The following is a 22,172-nucleotide window of genomic DNA, read 5'->3' as shown; positions in this document are numbered from 1 at the left end:
GATTTTGTGGTGCAATTCTTCGCTCTTATCCATGAAATACGTCGTTAGAATTTCATATTGATTTAAGAAATGAGACGAAAAAGTAATTTTCTAATTATGATGGTTTGAATTTTTTTATGGGTTAAACTTAATTTCTTATATTCATTGTCATTCTTCGTAAACATAATTTTTTCTTAAACTTGTGCACAAAATTAGATTATAGGTAAAATTATTTTGATTCACAATTTTTTACTTCCTCGATTTCAATTCATATGTATATATATTTATATTTTATATATTTTTTTATTTTTTTTTATGCCAAATTAAAATTATGATCGTGCCAATTAAAAAAAAGCACCACGATTAAAATAAAAGTGAAAATAAACACTACGTCAAACCGGGGCAGTCGGGTAAAAAATTGCTACTCTATATATAACTTGGCGCGAATGTGAGAAGTCACGTTTTTCACCACTGCTCACTGTTCAGTAGCTGAGTGCTTCGAGTTCAATGGAAGAAGACGCCGGAGAAAGATCAAGCTTCGTCGCCGGGTTCATTGAGAACCGAGCCAAGGAGGTTATCTTCTCCTCTCCGCATTTGTGTATTTTCATGTGTTGATATCCGAATTAACATCATAAAACAGAAAATTTTGACGAACATCACATGTATAACCAGCAAAATTCGAGTAAACAGATGTAACTTCGAATGTTTAACGAGCGAATTTGAAGTTAATTTTGAATGGATCAATGCGATTTTGCGATGTACGATGAGTGAATTTGAATGTTTTTTTGAATGAATAGGTGCTATTTCACGATGTATTACGAGCATATTGAACCTTTTTTTTTAATGAAGGTGTTTTCGTAAGTGACGAGCAAATTTGAACTTCATTTGAGTTAACAGATGCGATTTCGTGATGTTTAATGTGTGATTTTGAATGTAGCAGTGCAATTTTGTGATGTATGATGAATGAATTTGAACTTTTTTTTTGAATGAAGATGTTTTCCTAAGTGGCGAGCGAATTTGAACTTCATTTGAGTAAACAGAAGCAATTTCACGATGTTCAATGTGTGATTTTGAATGAATCAGTTCAATTTTGTGATGTCTGATGAGAGGATTTGAACTTCTTTGTTGAATGAATAGGTGCTATTGAACTATGTATTAAAAGCATATTATGAACATTTTTCTGAATGAATGTGAAATTTTGTTAGTAATGAGCATATTTAAACTTCATTTGAGTAAACAGATGGAATCTCGGGATGTTAACAGCAAATAGGAACCTAAATTTGAACGAAGCTGTGCAGTTTTGTGATGTATAAGGAGCATATTTGAACCCTTTTTTTGTTGGAATGAATAGGGGCAATTTCACAACCTAAGAAGCAAATTTGAACGTGTTCTTTTAAGTTACAGGTGCAAATTTCGCGATGTGATGCACAAAGTTGATATAAGTGCATTTCTGGCTATATAGTACGAGCATTTTTAAACTTCTGTTGAATAGATAGATTTTATTTTGCAACGTAGAAACTAGCAGATTTGAACTTCTTTTTTTCTTAAAATATGTATAGTTTTGTGACCTTAAGAGTGTTTATATCATGTATATAAACACATGTGTTATAGCTTAATTGTTTGTGAATTTTGAGAAATGGATAAATACGATGCACATGTCCGTTGATAGCTTTGAGTTTCTCAAATTCGAAGAAGGGATTGGATTATGCTTCATTTTAGGCATACCGTTAGAGAATATGTGGCTGTTCTATCCTTGAAATTTATTGTTGTGTTGAAGTAATTCAGAGGTAAGAGCAGGTCATCAGTTTTATACGTGTCATGATATACTGATAGTTTGGAGTTTATCAAATTTGAAGAATATACTTAATTTCATTTCTATGTCTGGGTATGTGGTTATATAATGTGATATTCACTGATGTATGGAGGTAATCAAGATGTAGCCTGCTAGACTGCTGTTGTTGAAGTGTGAGCTACTGAACTAGTGAAAAAGAAGGTTCTGAAATTACAGAAATATTTGCAAATGTTTAGGTCAATCACATTTGATGTGATGAACCATACTAATCCTCCTCAAGTCCTTTCTTCTAGCACTAAGTTGCACTGATTTAAGGCTCTTATTATTTGATAAAAGACCAGATCCTCCCAATCTATCTAGGGCTTTACAATAAACAATAAGATATACTCTATACAGGGTATACAGGGCACTTCATAAGATGGTTTTTGACTGAGGTTAAAATGTTGAATTTGACTAGTATAATAGAAAAAGAATCAAATTAATAACTGAGAAATTAGTTTGATATGTAAAATAGTGAACTACCACACTAAAGTTTAAATTTGGAAAGGTAACTAAATTTGAGTTCTTGAAAGTTGGATTAACAATATTATCAGTGGAATGATGATAAACATTTTTTTGGAGATCCTAAAATGTGAAGTCTGTCATATAAATTGGGGTGAAAGGAGTAACTTTGTCCAATTAATGAATGAATGCATTACCATAATTTGTTCCTTAGTGAGTACTCATACCATGGAGGAAACAAAGAAAACTTTACAATTATTTCTCTCTTCTACATTTGGCTGCTGCATTCACATTTGCTCATCTTAAATGCGTGCATCAACATTAGTATTTTCCTTCGTCTTGAAGACATTTCTTAATCTTGTGGTAGCATTCTAGTTAATTCTTTAAGTAGCTTCTAGCTTTAGTTGAATCTCTGGACCATTTATTTTAGTTCCTCAGAACTTTACGGCTTAAAATAATCTCGAACGGAACCAGCTAAAAGAAGTCTACGGTGCTTCCCTGGGTGAAGCTTCACTCTACATTTTTTCTTGTTGACTTAAATGGATTAACACTTTCTTTTCCTTTTTCAAAGGAAACCCAGTAAGTACTCGGGTGAATTGCATCTAAAGAAAGAATCTGTGCCTAAGGTTCCCTGGATGCAAGTCGGTTTGAGATGTAAATTCAGTTAAAAAGTTGAATTTCCAAGTTATTCATTAATTCTAGTGAAATTTGTCTCCTTAACTTTCAAAAAGACATTGTTATTTTTCTGCCAGTTCTTTGGATGAATATTACTTATAAAAAAGGTAAGAACTTATTAAGAATTCAGAGTTGAAAAGAAAAGAAAACCATGCTTTGCCGGAGTTTCATATCTTAACTGGTAATAGCAATTTATCGGCAGGTTGGAGTAGCTGCATTTGATTTGAGATCAGCATCACTGCATCTTTCTCAGTATATAGAGACTAGCAGCTCCTATCAAAATACAAAGACTTTACTACAGTTCTATGAACCTATGGTGATAATTGTTTCCCCCAATAAACTGGCGGCGGATGGAATGGTCGGAGTCTCACAACTGGCAGACAGAGTTTGTTCCTCCACAAAAAAGGTAAGTTTCCTCTACACATTGGTGGATCTGTTTTGATAAAATGCGTGATTAAAATGTTTTAGAAGTCAAATACTTAAGCTTATGTTGATGTAGACAGGTTATAATGGCCCGTGGTTGCTTTGATGATACCAGGGTATTGGCGTGACTGCTTCCCCATTAAATTGTGATGGCTTTGAACTATCTGTCTTAATGAGTTTTAAACACTGACACTGCTTCAAACTTTAATACATTCTGAAGGGAGCTGTACTGGTTAAAGGTTTAGCTGCTAAGGAACCGTCTGCTCTTGGTCTGGATTCATACTACAAGCAATACTATTTGTGCTTGGCTGCAGCAGCTGCAACTATCAAGTGGTATGATGCTATGGTGACTTCCAATTTATTGGACGCAGTACTTCATCTATATTTCTTGCATGTTGAATGATAATTTCACGTTCTTTAGTCATGTCTTGGGAGTTGTAATGTAGTTTGTAGAACAGTTTGCGACAACACTGATATCCATTTCTGATAGGTACAAACACTGAATTGGCTTTGCTATAAGAGTCTCACCAATGCTCTTTCTGATACCTAACTTTGCAATTTGAGCCACTAAGTTCAGGAATGGACATTCAGTATAGATCTCAGTTAGTTACTATTTGGGATTAAGTTGTCAGCGTCTAAAAGAGCAAGTCCAAGTCAACAATTATGTCCTCTAAGCACAAGTGCAGGGAGCTAAAATTCTCTCCACAAATGAGTAACATTGTGGTGTTCCACAATCGACATAAGACTTTGAGATCTCATCCTTAGCTCTTTCAACATCTGAATTTCCTCATGTTAGTATGTTACTTTGTTGAATACAGACTACCTTGAGTAATCTGAAGACTTCCATTCATTAGCTTTTATAAAAAACTGACACAATTTGATGCCTGGTAAGAGTTGTAACAAAGAGGTCATCTGATAGCACGATTTCTGTTGTGCTACAACAAGATTTTACTGCACATCACTTGCATCAGATCTCCAGATTCTCTTCAATTTATATTTTGTATCAACTACAACCATAGACCCTTATAACACTGGCAATGTCAATTTAATATTCTTAACTTTGAAGGAAATATATTGTCGATCTATGAACTATGTTACCAATATGTGTAACAAAACAAGATTATTTTTCGGCATATTAAGATGCTAACGATTTAGAGGTAACTGCCTCTTGTTTCACTTGATTTTTTTCCGGATATTAATACACATGGCACATACATAATGTGCAGGATCGAAGCAGAGAAAGGTGTTATTATAACAAATCACTCTTTGCTGGTATGTATGGCTTCTCATGCATGAAAGGATCAAATAGGAGCAGAAAACATACAGAGTACTTCAATTTATTGAATTTATATACTGCAAGAATAATTTTACCATGCAAAATGATTAAAGCCTTGCATAGAACAACTATTGATTTCAATTGTTTTGGCCATCAAATTGCACCACAGTGAAGAGTAAGAATTTGAAAGAAGAATGAACTACACCTCGTTCACCAATAAATCCTGATTTGGTTGTGATTATTGTAGCTGCGGCAAGAAGAATGTCTCAGATCATGTTTTTGCATATTTTTGGCCTGACCGATTTTTCCTAGTAGGTCTGAGAGTTCACATTATTGTGTTAATTGATACTTACTATGTCCAGCTTTAGTGTACATGACTAGAACATGTCACTGAGGATTTCTTTCTCTATTCATTTCTGTTTTTGGCTGATGGGGCCGTGGGAGGTTAGTGAGTTAGTCAAACATATCCCGTTTCTTAGGAAAAAAAACTGTACTGACATTACTTTTAGCTCTTTGAAGGTTAGTATCGCTGTTTATAGTTCCATGTGCTATAATTCTTTGAAGTTCCTTTGGTAAGAGAGATTTCTCATTGCGTGATCAAGAAACAGAAATGTTAAAAATACGTATAACATTAATGTGCCACTTTGTGGATAAGCACATCTAAGAATTTCATGTATCTTGAGTAATTAAAAGTAGTATTTGGGATTCAAAGTCATCTTCTTTTCCACAGGTTACTTTCAATGGATCTTTTGACCACATGAACATTGATTCCACCAGGTAGCCTCCTCGTACCAAACTAGTGACAGTTGCATATCAACTTGCATCAATCACTTATTATCGTAGTGGCTACTCAGTTTCATTTCCGCTAACAACATCAGCAAAATAGTTACAGAATATCCTAAAGGAATGTGTTTAGAATTTACTGTACGATTTTGTAGATACTGTAAATTTTATACTTCATCTTTGATGGCAGTGTTCAGAACTTGGAGATAATTGAGCCTATGCACGCTTCTCTTCTGGGCACAAACAACAAAAAGAGAAGTTTATTCCACATGCTTAAAACAACTCGAACTATTGGAGGGTATGTAAATAATTTCATTGATTAACTGGTATTATATCTTTCACTCGAAGTATTGGAGGGTATGTAATAATTTCGCCTTCTATAGCACCAAATTGTATATAAAGAGAAGTCAGATATGTGCTTAATGATTCCTCTTGCTATCTTTTGATTAGAAGTATGACACATGTACATACAAAGCCCTCACACTTGAGCCAACTTCATAGTTCTCATGACAATGTTCTGCTCAGGATGGAAAGCTCCGTAATCTGTCTTTTCAGTATGTTGTGCAGCTGTAGCATAATGCTGAATTTGCTTGATTATACTCCACTGCAGGACTAGACTTCTGAGGGCAAATCTTTTGCAGCCTCTGAAAGACATAGAGACAATTAACACTCGACTCGACTGCCTGGTATGTTTTCAATGTATCACATGCAACAGAAGAATGTATAACATGCTCTGTTGTTAGGAAATCAAAATTTGCCACCTTCCTTCCTGAAAAATTTCATGTTTTACATGGTACTTTTGTCTAGTAATTTTCTGCTTTAAGAATTCATCTATTGTTGTTATATCTACTCCAGGATAATATAGCTGACACCAACTTGTTTGGAATTGAGGCATAGTTATTGTTCGTTATATCTCCTCTAGAAGAATTATTTTATTGAGAAGAAGCCTTCTTTGAAAAAAGGCTTTATTTAATAATATGCTTGTGCTGCTTTGGGTGAAAAAATGAAGAAGGATTGAAACAGGAAGGAGGAGATTGAGGTTTCTTTCATTACTTACAGAAATAGAAGTTTTTAACACTGAGGGATCAGGGATGTGCTGTTTGACTATAGCTGGCAGATTATGCAATTACATTGGTCATTACTTGATTGGGTTTTAGTTGCAATAAACATTAAACAAGCCGGCAACTGTTTTCTGAGAGTTATGATCTTGTAGTTTTATGCCGTGCTTATCAGGATATAATTTGACCTAGCCAAAACCTTCAAGTATATACTATCTTCAAGAAAGTGTTAAAACTGTTTCTGTACCCTTTTTTGACAATTATCATGCTTTACAGCTTTGAAAGCATTATTTCTTATTCTTTGAGGCCCTGATATCACTCGTTTAGTTTGACACTTCCCTCAATTAATCTCCAGGATGAGTTGATGAGCAATGAACAGCTATTCTTTGGTTTGTCTCAGGCCCTTCGTAAGTTTCCGAAAGAAACAGGTAACCATATAAGGAAGGAGGTGGGTTCTCACTCGTATTCTATATAGTATGTTCCCATGTCAGAAAGTTGATGTATGCTTCTCCATCTAGATCGGGTCCTTTGTCACTTCTGCTTCAAACCAAAGAGAGTTACTAATGAAGTCTTGGCTTCGGATAATGGAAGAAGGAGCCAGATAATGATATCCAGCATTATTCTTCTCAAAACAGCTCTTGATGCTTTACCGTTACTCTCCAAGGTGCACCATTGTTCGGTTCAGGGGTTTACATTTTCTGGATCCTATCTGGTACAATAACTAGCTTGCGATTCAGGTTCTTAAAGAAGCCAAGAGTTGTCTGCTTGGAAATGTGTACAAAACCATATGTGAGAATGAAAAATATACTTCAATAAGCAAAAGGTAATGTTCAAATTTGCCTAGATATATGATGCTTTCCCCCGATTTCCTCCTTGTCGGAGAGATCCCTCTTCAGAATTCAGAGAGTTCCCCTCTAGGAGGACCTTCTTCTTTTTCTGTTCTTGTTCTTCCGAAAGAGAGGATTCCTGTTCCTCAATTTTGTCTAACGTCCATGAGCTAATTATTGCCGTGCCTACTCAATCTTCTTAGCTGCCACACAGTTCTAGGATGATGATTTAGGATATTTGATGGATACTGTTTTTGTTAGTTTGAAAATTAGGTTCTCTCAATTAAACGAAGTAAGAGTAAAATAAAGTTCATTGCTAAAGGATTAAGATGCTATGATGTGGCAAATTGAGTGGTGATTTCTTTGTATTATACATTAAGTTCTCTAATTATTATATGATCATTCCTAGATGACAATAACTGTGTTATTGTGTTCATTCAGCAGTTCATATATTTATTTTATCCATGCATCATTTACTTTCACAGAATTGGAGAGGTGATTGATGATGATGTCCTTCATACGCGAGTTCCTTTTGTGGCACGGACACAGCAGTGTTTTGCTGTTAAGGCTGGAGCAGATGGGCTTCTTGATATGGCTCGACGGTCATTCTGTGATACTAGCGAAGGTTTTCCTATTATATTACATGATTTAATTTTTTTTTTGGAAAGTGGAAATTTCGGGGCTCTGAAATTAGGTATGCAACAGAGACGAGTGAAGGAAGTGGATTGGAAGTTTTCTGTTAATGATTAAATTTCTTTTAAGTGCATTTTCTTAGTTTTTAACACACTGAATTCATAGCTATACACAGTCTCGCAAATAAGTATCGTCAAGATTTCAAACTGCCGAACTTGAAGATCCCATTCAATAACAGGCAAGGGTTTTACTTTAGCATTCCACAGAAGGACATACAGGGAAAACTGCCCAGCAAGTTCATCCAGGTTGTTATGCTATGATAAAGTTAAACTTTCCTTATGCATCCTGCTTCGTTTCCTCTAACAAGTTTCACATAATCAGGTCGTGAAACATGGAAACAATGTCCGTTGCTCGAGTCTTGAACTTGCTTCAGTGAGTATTACTGGAAATCCACTATAGGCTCCATTTGGTTGGAGCAAAACAGATATCATAATATATTCCTCTTGATAATCTTTATGAGGAAATCCAGTTACTGGTTCGGTGTAAAATGCTTTTAATTTGCAATGATAGCGAAAGGTAGGTCAGGACACACTGCTTGGTAATAGTTATATAGATTGGTGAATGTAGTGTTAAGGCTTAAGCAAGGACAGTGACAAATGTAGTGGAGAATGAGTTACACTCATGAAATACATAAATTGGTTATCTTTTATGTGGTGTAAAATATTTCTGAAAAGTTCTAGACAATCGAAGTAACTAGAGAGTAAGTGCAAATATTTAGGTGGTTATCCTTCTCTTTGCTTATAGATGAGGTGTTTTTTCTTCACTCACAGTTGAATGTGAGGAACAAGTCTGCAGCTAAAGAATGCTGGTTGAGGACTGCTCTTTGTCTTGAAGGTAAACTGATGGGTGCAATGCACATCTTTCTCTACTACTGCTATTGGATCTCTTGTCTATCTAATCAAATGCTTGTCCATGCAGAATGTCAAAATTAGTGGTGACTTCATAACTAAGGCATTTGCTTCATAAAGTTTAAATTATTTTCTTTGGGTGCTTCCAAGGGGCTAGAAGAAATGTCTTAAACATATTATAGTTTTTCATCTTTTTTCAGCAAACCTTTTTTGGTGTTTGAACTTTGAAATAATGAAACTATCGGGAATACTTCTATTCTAAAGTTTTGTGGTTTCAGTCATGTCAGAGGGCAAAGTTGATTGATGACAGTTTAGTGGATCAGGAACATAAACATATTATAAGAGTGGAAAATGTGGGGCTGATTCTTAGTTGTTCTATTGCTGGAAAGATGCAAAGAATAGTAGGGTATATTTATTTCCTACGAACTCAATACAAATACCTTATTACTATAATATCCTTGACTCAAGAATATGATAATGTAGCCCTAAATTCTTCAGCGAATCAGCTTAAGTTGAAACCTAAATTTAGAAAGAAAAAAAATCATTAGACATCTTTAGAGCTTTGGTTAAATAGAAAGAATAGTCTATTGAAATCTTCTTCGTCTTGCATTCTGCATCAAATCCCTATAAGATATATGCATGGATGGTTTATCAGAGTTGATTGCAATGAGAGAATACTGCAACATCACTGTATACATGTAGCTTATGGGCGGGGCAAGGGAGTGCTTTGCCATTGACTTTGCAAGTCCACTGGCTTTTTAAAGAGTTTTTTCATATGTCAACAGAGGTCAAAATCTTTGATAAAATCTTCCAATAATATTGTTTTGATAAGTAAAAGCATCCAATGATATTTTATATCTTATTGCCTGTCCTGGTCCCTGGTAGAGATCTGTGTAGTGGTTTCCCTGCACCTTAATGATTCTAAGCATAGCTCCAGACAGGACTTATTCCCTTTATAATATAGATGGTTGCTTAGCAAGAGTAACATTACTTAACTACTAGTAGCGACATGCTGATTAGAAGGATAGGGGTTTTTCTGAATGAGATGGGATGTTAATGTTTTCTTCCAATCTGTACTTGGAAGTTAAGCATCTTCTGCTTGTTACTTCTGTATTAATATTGGTTTTTGTATGTCTCTGACAATTCTGCTTAACACATGAAAGATGCATCTGTTAACCTGTATTTGCATATAATATATTCAGCAAGTGGCATACTCTTCATTCTGTTTACCCTATTGTTATTTGAGAACTATCTGTTCTTAGAATTTTTTCCTTTCGTGCTAACATGCAGCATTAATGGATGCAATACGAGAGGATGTCTCCGTGCTTACTGTTCTTTCAGAAGTGTTGTGCCTTTTAGATATGATGGTAAATTCATTTGCTCACACTATATCAACGAAACCAGTTGATAGATATACTAGAGCTCGTTTTACATGTGAGTATTTAGTCGTAACTCTCAATACTTGCTTGATGCCAAGATTATGAAAAAAATTGATTTGTTAAATTTAAATTTTTCTCCCCTCTTAGGTGATGGCCCATTGGCAATTGATTCTGGACGGCACCCCATTCTGGAAAGCATACACAATGATTTCATTGTATGTTGTTTTCTTCTAGTGATCTGAGAAGAAGTTTGAAATTGATCTTGACATAGCAAGTTAATGGCCTTTGTCTACTTTGATACTAGAAATTTCTGAATTTGGAAGTGGTATTGACTTCTCTTTTGCAGCCAAATGGCATCTTTCTTTCTGAAGCATCAAATATGGCTATTGTAATGGGCCCAAACATGTAAGCAACCTTATTATATTCCTTAATAAAATTAAACTGTCTGTGTAGGTTTGTTCTTCTTGTGAGTATCACGGAATCCGGTATGAGTGACACCATATCCCCTTTCACATCATGTCGAACTCTTCAAAATTTTGGACGAGGGAAGGAAACAAATGAGAACCTTCTTCTCCCGATTAAGATTTATCCCCGGACATATGTTTAATGGGAAGCTACAGCATAAGTTTTTTTCCGTCTTTTTATTGAAGCACTGAGCAAAGAAAGAAAATGGATGATGGGGACTTCAACCCCTCTTGACTTACCTCTCTCATCCCTTCCATGCATCTTAGATAAGCTCTTTCTGCCTCACATGAATTTGTTGTGCCATTTTCTACCTGATAACTCATGCATGTTGTTTGTTGTAGGAGCGGAAAAAGTACTTATCTTCAGCAAGTTTGTTTGATGGTCATCCTTGCTCAAATTGGTTGCTATATTCCTGCTCGATTTGCCACTTTGAGGGTGGTCGATCGTATTTTTACAAGGATGGGAACAATGGACAGTCTCGAATCAAATTCTAGCACGGTATAATCATCTAGTTGTGAATGGTATATTCTTGCATGGAAGTTCTATATTTTAGAATAGCATTGATTTTGTTCCTGTATTTATGCAAGTTAGTTTTACTTGTGAAAAAACTTAACCATAGTTTTGCCAAATTTCTTCTGAAGTTTGTCATCTTCAAAATGTAAATGTTCTCTTATATTCAAATCATCCTGTTACGGAGATAGCCAATATAGAAATCACCAGTATTTCATGTAACCGTGGTCTATGTAGTTCATGACAGAGATGAAGGAGACGGCTTTTATCATGCAAAACGTGTCCCATAGGTAGATTGTTTCACAAAATGTGTCCACTGACTTAGCATGAGGATTTGTCTGTCTAAAGTTTAAAACTTTGTACTTCCTTTGCTGTACACAGAAGTTTGATTGTTATGGATGAACTGGGGAGGGCGACCTCATCCTCTGATGGACTCGCAATCGCGTGGAGCTGTTGTGAGCATCTATTGGCACTTAAAGCGTAATCTCAAAGCCCTCTTTGTATCTCAATCTTAAATGCAATATGGTTAAATATTTACTAGCCCAAACATGCTGTATTTCATAACAAAGCCTATGATTAGTTAGCTTGTATTTTACATTGTATGGACTGCAGCAAAGTTTGAAAATTAGGCTTTAATTTTTCACTTTATAAGTTGAAGTAATATTTGGTACTTGCAAACTGCTAAAATTCTGCTTTTACCTGGATGCTATAAAAGATATGACTACCAATTCAAGGGCTTCTTAGAAGCAGGATTCAAATAAGGAGCAAAAAATTTAGAAACCAATCAAGATTGCTAATGAAAGTACAGAAGTCATACCAAGGGGAACGTTATGCTTGAAATTATTCTTATCTGGTATTTGAATATCAGGGTTGAATAATATAAATACTGTACCGGACCTTGAAATAGGGAGTGGATTTTGTGATATCGTCTACAATTTCTTGTAAGGTTGTTTACTGAGCCTCTTATAGAATCACTAGTTTGAAGTTTTCATTATAGAGAAGCAAGACAATATCTTTAAAAACTCCCTTCATTTTTGTTCAGAAGGCTAATAAAATTCTTCATCTCGTAACTTCCTAGATGTCATTATATCTCAGAATTAAACTTTACACTTCAAGTTCTGCTTAGAAAATTGGCAGAGAACTACTAAGAGGTGTTTGGAGCACTAAATTTTGTGATTAATCAACTCTTCTAAGATTCCTAGACATGTGACCCGAATAATAATGTCAAATTCTATATAAATGTAGATGCATTTCCACTGTCCAGATATTTCTCTACCCAGTGAGCTTATTATATTGAACGTTGTCACTTTTTTAAGTTTTCAATAGCTACACGTTCTTTGGACCCAAGGGTGTGACCTAGTGGCCAATGAAGTGGATTGAGAACCATGAGGTCTCACGTTCATATTCCAGCTACGACAAAAACGCTTGGTGATTTCTTCCTATGTTCAAACTTTGGTGGATACAGTTACCTATAGTTGTTGCTGGTGGGAGGCGCAAGCTGGCCCAAACACCACAGTTATAAGAAATAAAGAAAAATAGCTACACGTTCTTTAGGTTTTCATAAAGAATTGTCTCTCTTGCTGTTGGATCAATATTATTTTGTCGCAGAATTTAATACATACATCCAAGTTTTATAATTTGACCCAATGTAGGGCAATTTGTTTGCAGGTACTCAATATTTGCTACTCATATGGAAAATCTATCAGCGCTATCCACAATGTATCCAAATGTAAAAATTCTTCATTTTGATGTTGATGTGAGGAATAACCGCATGGACTTCAAGGTATATCTCTGAATCACTCAGTGGTTTATAAACAATTTATACCTTCATTTTCATTTCCTCTTTGTGTTTTCTACTTAGTTTCAACTGAAGGATGGGTCACGTCATGTGCCACATTACGGCCTCATGCTAGCAGGAGTAGCTGGATTACCAAGTTCAGTAGTGGAGACTGCCAAAAGAATCACATCTAGGATCACAGAGAAGGTAACTTGTTTCACTTCCGCAATGAGAGAATGTCTTGTTTGGAAATTGCCATTGTGTTGAAAGATCTTGTAGTTCGTTTTACCACTGCGAGTTCCATTTCTTTCCACCCCCATTCTCTTTCAAACGGGAAAAATTGATTTTAACCTGAAACCTCATGGTTCTTAATTCACTTCATTGACCATCATACCACACCCTTGAGTGCATCATAGTAACATCTCACCCTTGCACCAACTTAGACTATTTTAAGCTACGTTGTTTGGAATCTCCAAAATGCACTACTTTTGGAGTATCAGACATCCACCTATCGACATTTTGAAGGGTCCGAGCAACATAGATTTTAAGTGTGGCCATCAACTATCACAGTGCTACTCTTATATCCTGAGTTTGGGACCAACTACACATTTTGAAACTCACATAGGCGGAGATTTTCCATACATCTGCGTTTCTTCCCTGCATTTTTTGTTTCAATTTTCCAAGCTTTGAGGAAGGTAAATTGCACATCCATGTTATGTTTGATCGTTTTGCCTTCTTTTTTTCTTATCGTATAGGAAATGAAGAGAATGGAGGTGAACTGCAGACAGTACGAGGACGTACAATTGATTTACCGTGTAGCTCAACGGCTGATGTGCTTGAAATATTCTGATCAGGATGAAGATTCTTTAAGGGAGGCTCTGCAGAACCTTAAGGAAAACTATATTGGTGGAAGGCTTTAGGTAAGTAGAACCATTTACTCATATATATTTCATCTAATATCAACACTAAGATCTGAAATTTTGAATCTATCTGATAATCTTGGACTAAGAAAGTGGTATTTTAAGATAACTACTATAAAACAAGTGGAATTCTAAATATCTGATTATGAAAGGGTTCTTGATTTCTCATGGAGGCCTATTTTAATTTGCATAAAATTACAAGTTTTGTTCTTTCACTAGATATGATTGTAAATGAAATTGAGTCTAATTAATGTGGACCAATAAAAAAAATTACATATTTAGCTAAAATATTTATTTATGTCACATCAACTTTTGTTCAAAATATGGGGACCTTAAAGGTTTTTTTTTTTTTTTTAGAAAAATTTCATACATGGCAAACTCAATTTATAAAATAACATTATATGAGTATAGTTTACATAATTATATTTTATGGGTATAATATAGTTTGTTGTGTAGCTTTTTATTTTATATAAAACGTTTTTTTAAAATTTGTACGATATTTTACTTTTCCATTAAATAGTAACAATAACCTTAAATATGGTAACAAACATTTACATAATCCCATAATTTAAGCTAAACATTCAAATTCAAATATTTTTTCAAAAAAGAATTCGGTTGCGATTGAAAATCCATACAAACTTGTTTCTGGGAAACTAAACTTTTTAACGTATAAAAAGTTTATATACGAATGTAAATAAATTGAATATAAATTGTTTAATTTGCACCAAATTGTAAAGTAATTATTATATACATATATACACAAATTCCTCAAGCAGTTGTGTATATAATAATGTAAAATACAAAAAAAAATTGTAATTTAAACAAATTATTATACAAATAAATGTATCACTTTTTAAAAGTAATTACGTATAATACATATATAACTAGTTGAATATACAAAAAACTTAAATATGAATATAACAATACAAGATACCTTGATTAGCTTTGTATATACTAATTTATTGTAAAAACAACTATATACATAACATTCAAACAGGTAATTCTTACAGATTGAGATGAATCTTTCATTCTAATTTTGAACAACTTGTAATATGATGAGAAAAAAAGTTTTTTTTTTTAAAAAAGAATATGAAAAACTAAGAAGCATAATACATATACAATTGTTGATGAAGGAAAAAAATAAAAATAGATTCATGGGTTACCTGCGAAAATTGAGAGCAAGATGGAAGAGAAGTACGTGAAATCTTATGAAATTTGAAATTTAAAATAGAGTGGAGGAGTGAAGTACGTGAAATCTTATGAAATTTGAAATTCAAAATAGAGTGGAGCAGTGATTTTAGGAGATAGGAGAGATCAAATTGATTTAATATAAAATTATATATAAAATCATAAATAAGCGTTGGTATACAAATAGATGGTAAGTCCCATTAATTATGATAAAAGAAAATGAAACTATTATTAATTGAGAGTAAATAAATTAAACTATATCTTTATTAATTAATTACTTAATATAGTTTACCAGTAATTTTCCCTTTTCTTATTCATGAGGCGAAATGAAGACATTTTAAGTTATTTTCGATATGTTGAGAACAATTTTAATTATTTTTCCGCGTATTTAAGATGAAAATCAAAATCGAAATAAAAAGGAGAAAAGAGTCCAAAAGTAACAGAGTGAAAAAGAATAAAGAAGAAAGTGAGTAGCATGTATTTTCTCTACTACAATATTTTGCAACTTTTCTATACTTTGTGGAAAAATAAAATCTTTGAATGATGCCCTTATAGAGGTACAAGATTATAATATTAACGTATAGTGTTAACTAAAATGCCAACATATATGAACCATAGAATTTTTATAATTTCTATACTTATTATGATAGACGGTATTTATGTATTTTAATATTAAAATTAAAAATCTAATGTATATTATTTTGAGGTAATTCTTGTAATTACTATTTTCATAATCTATCACTAATTTTTTCTGTTATGCAATTTTATCATATGTTGTAAATTATGTGATCTTACTTTGTGTTATCAGGAAAATGTAAAAGAGTGTAAAAAAGATGAGACATGTTGTATTGTTTATACACAGAGTTTGTGAAGTGAGAGAGTTGAGATAAATAATATCCTAAATCTACAACTATATATATTCACTAAATAAAAATGAGTATTTATATGTTGAAGAAAGATATATTTTATGAAGCTTTAGACTCTTCAATTAATTCAGAGTTACATGAGTTGTTACCGACATTATTGAGTTGTTATAGATTATGCAGTAATAGCCGTTAATCTCCTTTAAAAAAGTGATATGCATGCCTAACCTAAAGATTTATTTCTTACTTGTATCATTTTATTTTCAAACTATAATTTATTATATTTATTATATATTACACCAACATATTTCTTACCTCATACGGCTCAGCAGTCAATTATATTTCAAGTATTGTAACTTTCGACTATTTATTATTAGTGGTGGGGCATAATATACGTGGAAAAGAATTAAAGTTCTTAATGAGTAATTAAGAATCTTCTTTGCCATGGGAAAATGTGATGAAGAAATAAAAGATGATAATGTAATGAACAATTACACCTTTATTGGCTATATTCATCACTCATTATTTTATTTGCTTCATAAAAGAGACACATCATTAACCTCATGTAATTTAATTCATAAATTATATTCTCAGTTCATTTCTATATTATATTATATCATATTATATTATATATAAAAATAATAAATAAAGTTAACTTTTATTCGTCAATTTTAACATTTAAGTAAATCTTTTTATTCTAAATATTAATTATTAATTAATTTCTCAAAACACTTTATTAATAGTCCTTATTATTATAGTAAAATATAATTTTTTATTTATTATTTTCTTTCAAAAAAATACAAAAAAAATTCTATTATGAACCAGTTAAAAGGAATAAGAGGGTATATTCCTCAACTTATTCAAACTAGCTTTTACTTTTCGACTTTGTACATTATACAAACATAATATCAATAAAAAAATGTAACAGATTTTGAAAATCAATTAAATTCAGTAACAACTATTCCTCAAATTCAATTATTTCACAGATGCATGTGACATGTTTAATTTTCTAAAGAATATACATAAATTAAGTGCATAGATGTGCCGTTTATTTAACTATATTCCATTCAACAAAAACAGATTTTAAATAGTTAAAACACATAACAGTAGATAGTACTAACGCCTTTTATAATTTTTCTATACTTAAAAATTCACTTACCTGAATCAAATAAGAATTTACTCTGAAACTTGAGCCTTCTTTTTCGTTAAACTTCCAATTCAAAGCAATCTAATCAAATAATTAACGACAATAAAATTTCAAAACTAACAACACTCATGTTACTATAGGTCTATCCTAAACCCAAAAACTCCCCAATTCTATATTTAAATTAACATGTAAATTCTCATATTCCTAAATATCAAGTCTAGGGTTAAAGTATTAAGTTCTCTAAATGATATAACTTTAGTACCTTTCTTATAATATAATACACCACTATTTAGTGATACCTTCTAACACATAAGAAAGAAAAACGATACTATATTAAGTATACAAATTTAAGAGTAACAAATCGTAGAAAAAAATCTAAGGAATAAATTAACAATAATAAGTATACGTTTCCAACATATATTTAAGGGAAAATGGTAGGATATATCCCTCAACTTTGTCATTTAGAGCTTATATATCCCTCGTTATAAAAATGACTCACATATGCCCTTACCATTATACAAATGACTCACATATACCCTTGCCATTACAAAATGACTCACATATACCCTTCATTTAACGGAAGTTAAAAAATCAGTTTTAAATTTATATTTATTACTTCTAATTTTTTTAAAAAAATTATTTAGGGGTATATATGATTCTTCTATCAAAGTTCAAGGTATATTTTAATTTTTTTCGTACATAAATTATTTTTTGACTTCTTTTATTATAATTATTTGAATTTTTTCTTTCATTCCTTAATTTAAAGAGAGAGAAAATAAACTATTTTTTTTGTCTATTGTAATTTAATTTCGTATTCGAAGAAAAAATTTGGTCATCTGCAATAAGTTTTACAAGAATATTAGTGAAACATAAATAAATTTGATTATCAAAATAATAATTATAAATTAGTCATTGAAACAAAAAAAAAGTCAAAAAAAAATATATTTGACGAGGATTAAATTTACTCATATGGGATTATACTTTTTAGAAAAAAATAATAAAAATTTAGATTAAAATTATAGTTTTTTTTCATTTCCGTTAAAGGAAAAGGATATATGTAAGCCATTTATTTACAAATAGGGGTATATATGAATCACTTTCATAACAAGGAGTATATCAGCTCTAAATGACAAAGTTGAAAATTATATCAGACCCTTTTTCCAAATTTTAATTTCCCAATAACAATAAGATTGGAAGTGTATCTTTAATTTATTAATAGAAAAAGAAAAATAATTTAAATCATAGCATAATGGACGCGAGAAAAGTATATTTTGAATTTTAAAGTGAACCTAACATGTAACCTGTAATCACATGGCAATACTTAAATCCTTATTCATTATTCATTCTACTATTTATTTTTTATTTTTTTTATTACTTATGATTACCATTTATTTATTAACCACCAAAATTTGTTCCTTTAAATCGAAAAGGTGCCGTCCAATTCCAACAAATATACCAGCCACTAACTTGTTTTGTATCCGACGGTTTTTTTCTTTCTAGATAATTATGTATAAAAGTGAAAAACCCTACTATTTATTTAAATATATATCGTCCAAATGGTATAGGGTTTTAAATTAGGACAACTTTCACATATAACAAATAAAATATTCATATTTGTATATCATAGCAAAGTTTCTATTATCGTGTTACAAAGCAAACATAAAAAACGTTATAATTCGTTATACATAGTTGAAGCAAATTGTATAAAACGAAATGTATAAAACAAGAAAGACAAAAAAGAGACTTGACAAGGAATATACAATTGAATCGAATTGTATAAAACGAGAAAGAGAGAAATTAGATACAATTTGAAAATTGTATAAAACGAGAAAGAGAGAAAGGCAAAAGAAACTGGACAAGGGAGTATTTTTATTGTATAATTATAAGTGTATAGGACGAAAATATATGTATTTGCATGTGTATATACAATTTTCTCACGCTTTATACAAACAGAAAACGCAATTTATACATTTCGCTTCTGTTTGTATAAGTGAGAAAGGCGAGGGTGGCGAGCGAGATTTCAAAGAGTGGCGAGCCAGATCTGGAAGAGTGGAACAAAATATATGTATTTATACAATTTTCTCTGCTTTATACAATTAGAAACAAATTTTATACACTTGTGTTTGTATAAAACGTGAGGAAGCGAGCGAGAGATTGGAGGAGAGTGGCGACCGAGATATTTGGGAAAGAGGCGCCTGACAAGTTTCTGCAAACGTTTGCGATGAAGCACAATTAAATCAAACCCTAGCTACTCCATTTATTTTAGGTTATTAGTTTGCTATCATATACAATTTTTCCTTTTAAAAAAAATTCATACTTAATCCATTATTATCAACTAAACAAATTAATTATTTAATAAATATCTATCGATTAAGTAATACTAGTTATTAAATAGTTTAAAATTCTCAAATCAATTTATCAAAAAAAATAACCCGAAATAACTATCGAGAGGATAAAATGATAATTTCCCAAAAAAATTACCGTTTGAATCATTGCAGTTCCATATGTCGTTAATTTGTCATGTTATCGCTGATGTATTACATATAATCATATGTCAAAAAAGTATTTAAATGATTAAAATTTAAATAGATTAAAATATTTAATAAATATCAATTTTAAATTGAGGTGTTTAAGTAAAATATAAAAATAATTTCAAACGATTCAGAGTGCGAAGTATTTATTTTTGGGCTCTTGAAGATAGAGACATTTTTCTCACATATATTATTATTAGAAAAATAATATATACTTGTAGTGGTCCCTCCACTCCCAGAGAGTATATATATTTTCAACACTATGAAAATTCAACTCAAAATAATATATTATTATGAAAAATAAAATAATATATGACCTTTTTCATAATGATCTTGTATTGGTTACTCGATGACTCCTGGAACTTATCAGAGTCTATATATATATATATATATATATTAATATCGTGAAATTAGGGAAAACATATAAGTATTTTTTTAATTTAATCTCAAAAATTTTAAGATACATTTATAATATATTAAGGTCTTATTATTCTCTGAACTTATTTTATAAATAATTTTCTATCTCTTTTTGACCTACGTGGCACTAACTTGAAAAAAAAGTCAACCAGCATTGAGCCATAGTGCTACATAGATCGAAAATGGGTAGAAAATCATTAATAAAATAAGTTCAGAAGGGTAATAGGACCTTAGTATAGTATAACTGTATCTCAGAGATTTCGAGCATAGGTTGAGGGGATACTTGTGCTTTATCCCTATAAATTACAATAATTAACAATATAATATGGAATAGGAGTAACAATTATCACAATAATTAATAACTTAAATATTTAAAAATTCTATAGAAAATTTTATTGACTCTCAAAATTTCATTAACGCTACATATATATTATTAAAAATGACATAAAAAGCGCTATAAATCATAATAATCAATAACTTACAAGTTTAGAGACATAAAAAAATTACGTAAAAATAATTACTAATTATAGTAACTAATCAAATAAAATATCCTTAAATTACAAGAAAATAATAACGTTATTTTTTTTTAATGGCATGAAGATAAAGTTTAAAAAAGTAACAAAACTTTTAAATTTTGTGGTTAGTTTTTTCATATAATGAAAAACACTTTTTTCAAATAATAAAAAAAATCTTTTAGAATAAATATAATTATACGCTTTTAAAAAGTTTAACTAAACATTTTTTGTTGCTTAAAATACAATTTATTCATCAAAAAAAATACAAATCGTTTTTAACCAAAAAAAGAAATTGATTAACTTTTTTTAGAAAAATAATTTTAAATAATTGATAAAAAAGATACCCTAATAAATAAATAAATCATACATTATCTTACTCCAATAAACAATAGAATCTACTTTTTGGCCTTTGAGTGGGATTTTCAAATAACAAGTCAGCACAGTACACGGTTAACGAATTGAAAATTGTTTCAAAATAATTTTTCTTTTTTTTCCCTCTAAATTCATGTCACGTCCTACAAATGGATGAGATGATATTCATCTTATCCCAACAAGACAAGTCAGTCTAAAATACAACAATTACAATAAAATGTAGAAATTTTAGAATCAATTTAAAACACACCCAAAATCTGATTGTCACGTATACAAACCTCTAAAGTATTTCAATTGATTCAAAAGAAATGCTAGTCTCAATTGAACTTGTTTTAGAATAGAACAAGGTCATAACTAAGGAGAAAGAAAGTCCGCTGAGACGACAAACAGTTACCTCACAAATCTCCAAGAAGCCTCAGACAAGGAGAAGAGAAATATCACAAAGTTCGGGCTAGTAACAGGCCTACAAAAAAAATTGTAGTAGCAACGGGTGAGTACCAAACCACACGGTACCCAGCAAGTAAACTTCTAAACACAAGTTAAGGGGATAAAAATACGAGTACTCCTTACACACCAACCGAACCTCCACAACTACAACTTGCATAAAATCAGCCCAACCTTACAGTTCACAATTTTCATAGGACCCAGCTCATCATAATCATTTTAACAAATAACACATCCTCAATTATAAACTCAATTACAATCACATTTTTCACAAAAAGGCACACATAATATCAGAAGTTCGTCAGATATCAAGTACTTCCCAACCACCAATAAAGCACATAATCATCAAGAATGAAGAATGTCATGGGATGAAATGCACTATGATATCATGAAGTGATATGCCTCAGAATACCAATTCCTCTCTCAAACGTATATACATGATACTCTTCGAAAATACATAGAGAGTTCATGACCCATGGGAGACTCGGAGGTCCATATACCGACACAGATGATCTATACGTGTCTGTGCGGACGATCTCAACACATTATCATAAATCAAACAAATTTCGCACGGACGATCTCCACGTGCTCAAATCATAATCATAACTTTTCTATCGCACGGACGATCTCCACGTGCCTAAATAATCATAACTCGATCTCAACACGGATGATCTCCACGTGTTAGACCTTTACTCATAATCAGTCCCATATCAATGCATGTGCACAATATGATATTAAATAAAGGAAATGGTGCAACATCTCAATAAATCAAGTGTCACTATGACATAT

The 22,172-nt window shown here is 31.8% G+C and overlaps 1 protein-coding gene across 4 annotated transcripts; it reads left to right on the top strand.

The window, feature by feature from the left end:
- The first annotated feature begins 396 nt into the window (after positions 1-396).
- On the top strand, positions 397-16,040 carry LOC101263336 (DNA mismatch repair protein MSH4). Of its 4 annotated transcripts, XM_010326283.4 has the most exons (25): positions 397-552; positions 3,150-3,353; positions 3,451-3,486; positions 3,591-3,703; positions 4,597-4,642; positions 5,377-5,423; positions 5,620-5,727; positions 6,040-6,115; positions 6,843-6,915; positions 7,006-7,151; positions 7,225-7,310; positions 7,800-7,939; positions 8,113-8,252; positions 8,329-8,379; positions 8,778-8,841; positions 10,146-10,289; positions 10,382-10,449; positions 10,581-10,639; positions 11,041-11,197; positions 11,447-11,499; positions 11,591-11,689; positions 12,878-12,992; positions 13,071-13,193; positions 13,742-13,906; positions 15,903-16,040. In XM_010326283.4, exons 1-24 carry the CDS (start codon positions 487-489, stop codon positions 13,904-13,906), a joined length of 2,379 nt encoding a protein of 792 aa, XP_010324585.1. In that variant the 5' UTR covers positions 397-486; the 3' UTR covers positions 15,903-16,040. The 4 variants fall into 4 exon arrangements, with proteins under 4 accessions (XP_010324585.1, XP_004244563.1, XP_010324586.1 ...); XM_004244515.5 differs by lacking the exon at positions 15,903-16,040 and having other exon boundaries at positions 13,742-14,121; XM_026032545.2 differs by lacking the exon at positions 15,903-16,040 and having other exon boundaries at positions 440-552; positions 3,447-3,486; positions 13,742-14,121.
- Positions 16,041-22,172: the final 6,132 nt, after the last annotated feature.

The sequence above is a fragment of the Solanum lycopersicum genome, chromosome 8 (genome assembly GCF_036512215.1).
Source record: "Solanum lycopersicum chromosome 8, SLM_r2.1".
Lineage (NCBI taxonomy): Eukaryota > Viridiplantae > Streptophyta > Magnoliopsida > Solanales > Solanaceae > Solanum > Solanum lycopersicum.
The sequence above is the reverse complement of the archived record's forward strand: the minus strand, read 5'-3'. Positions and strand labels throughout refer to the sequence as shown.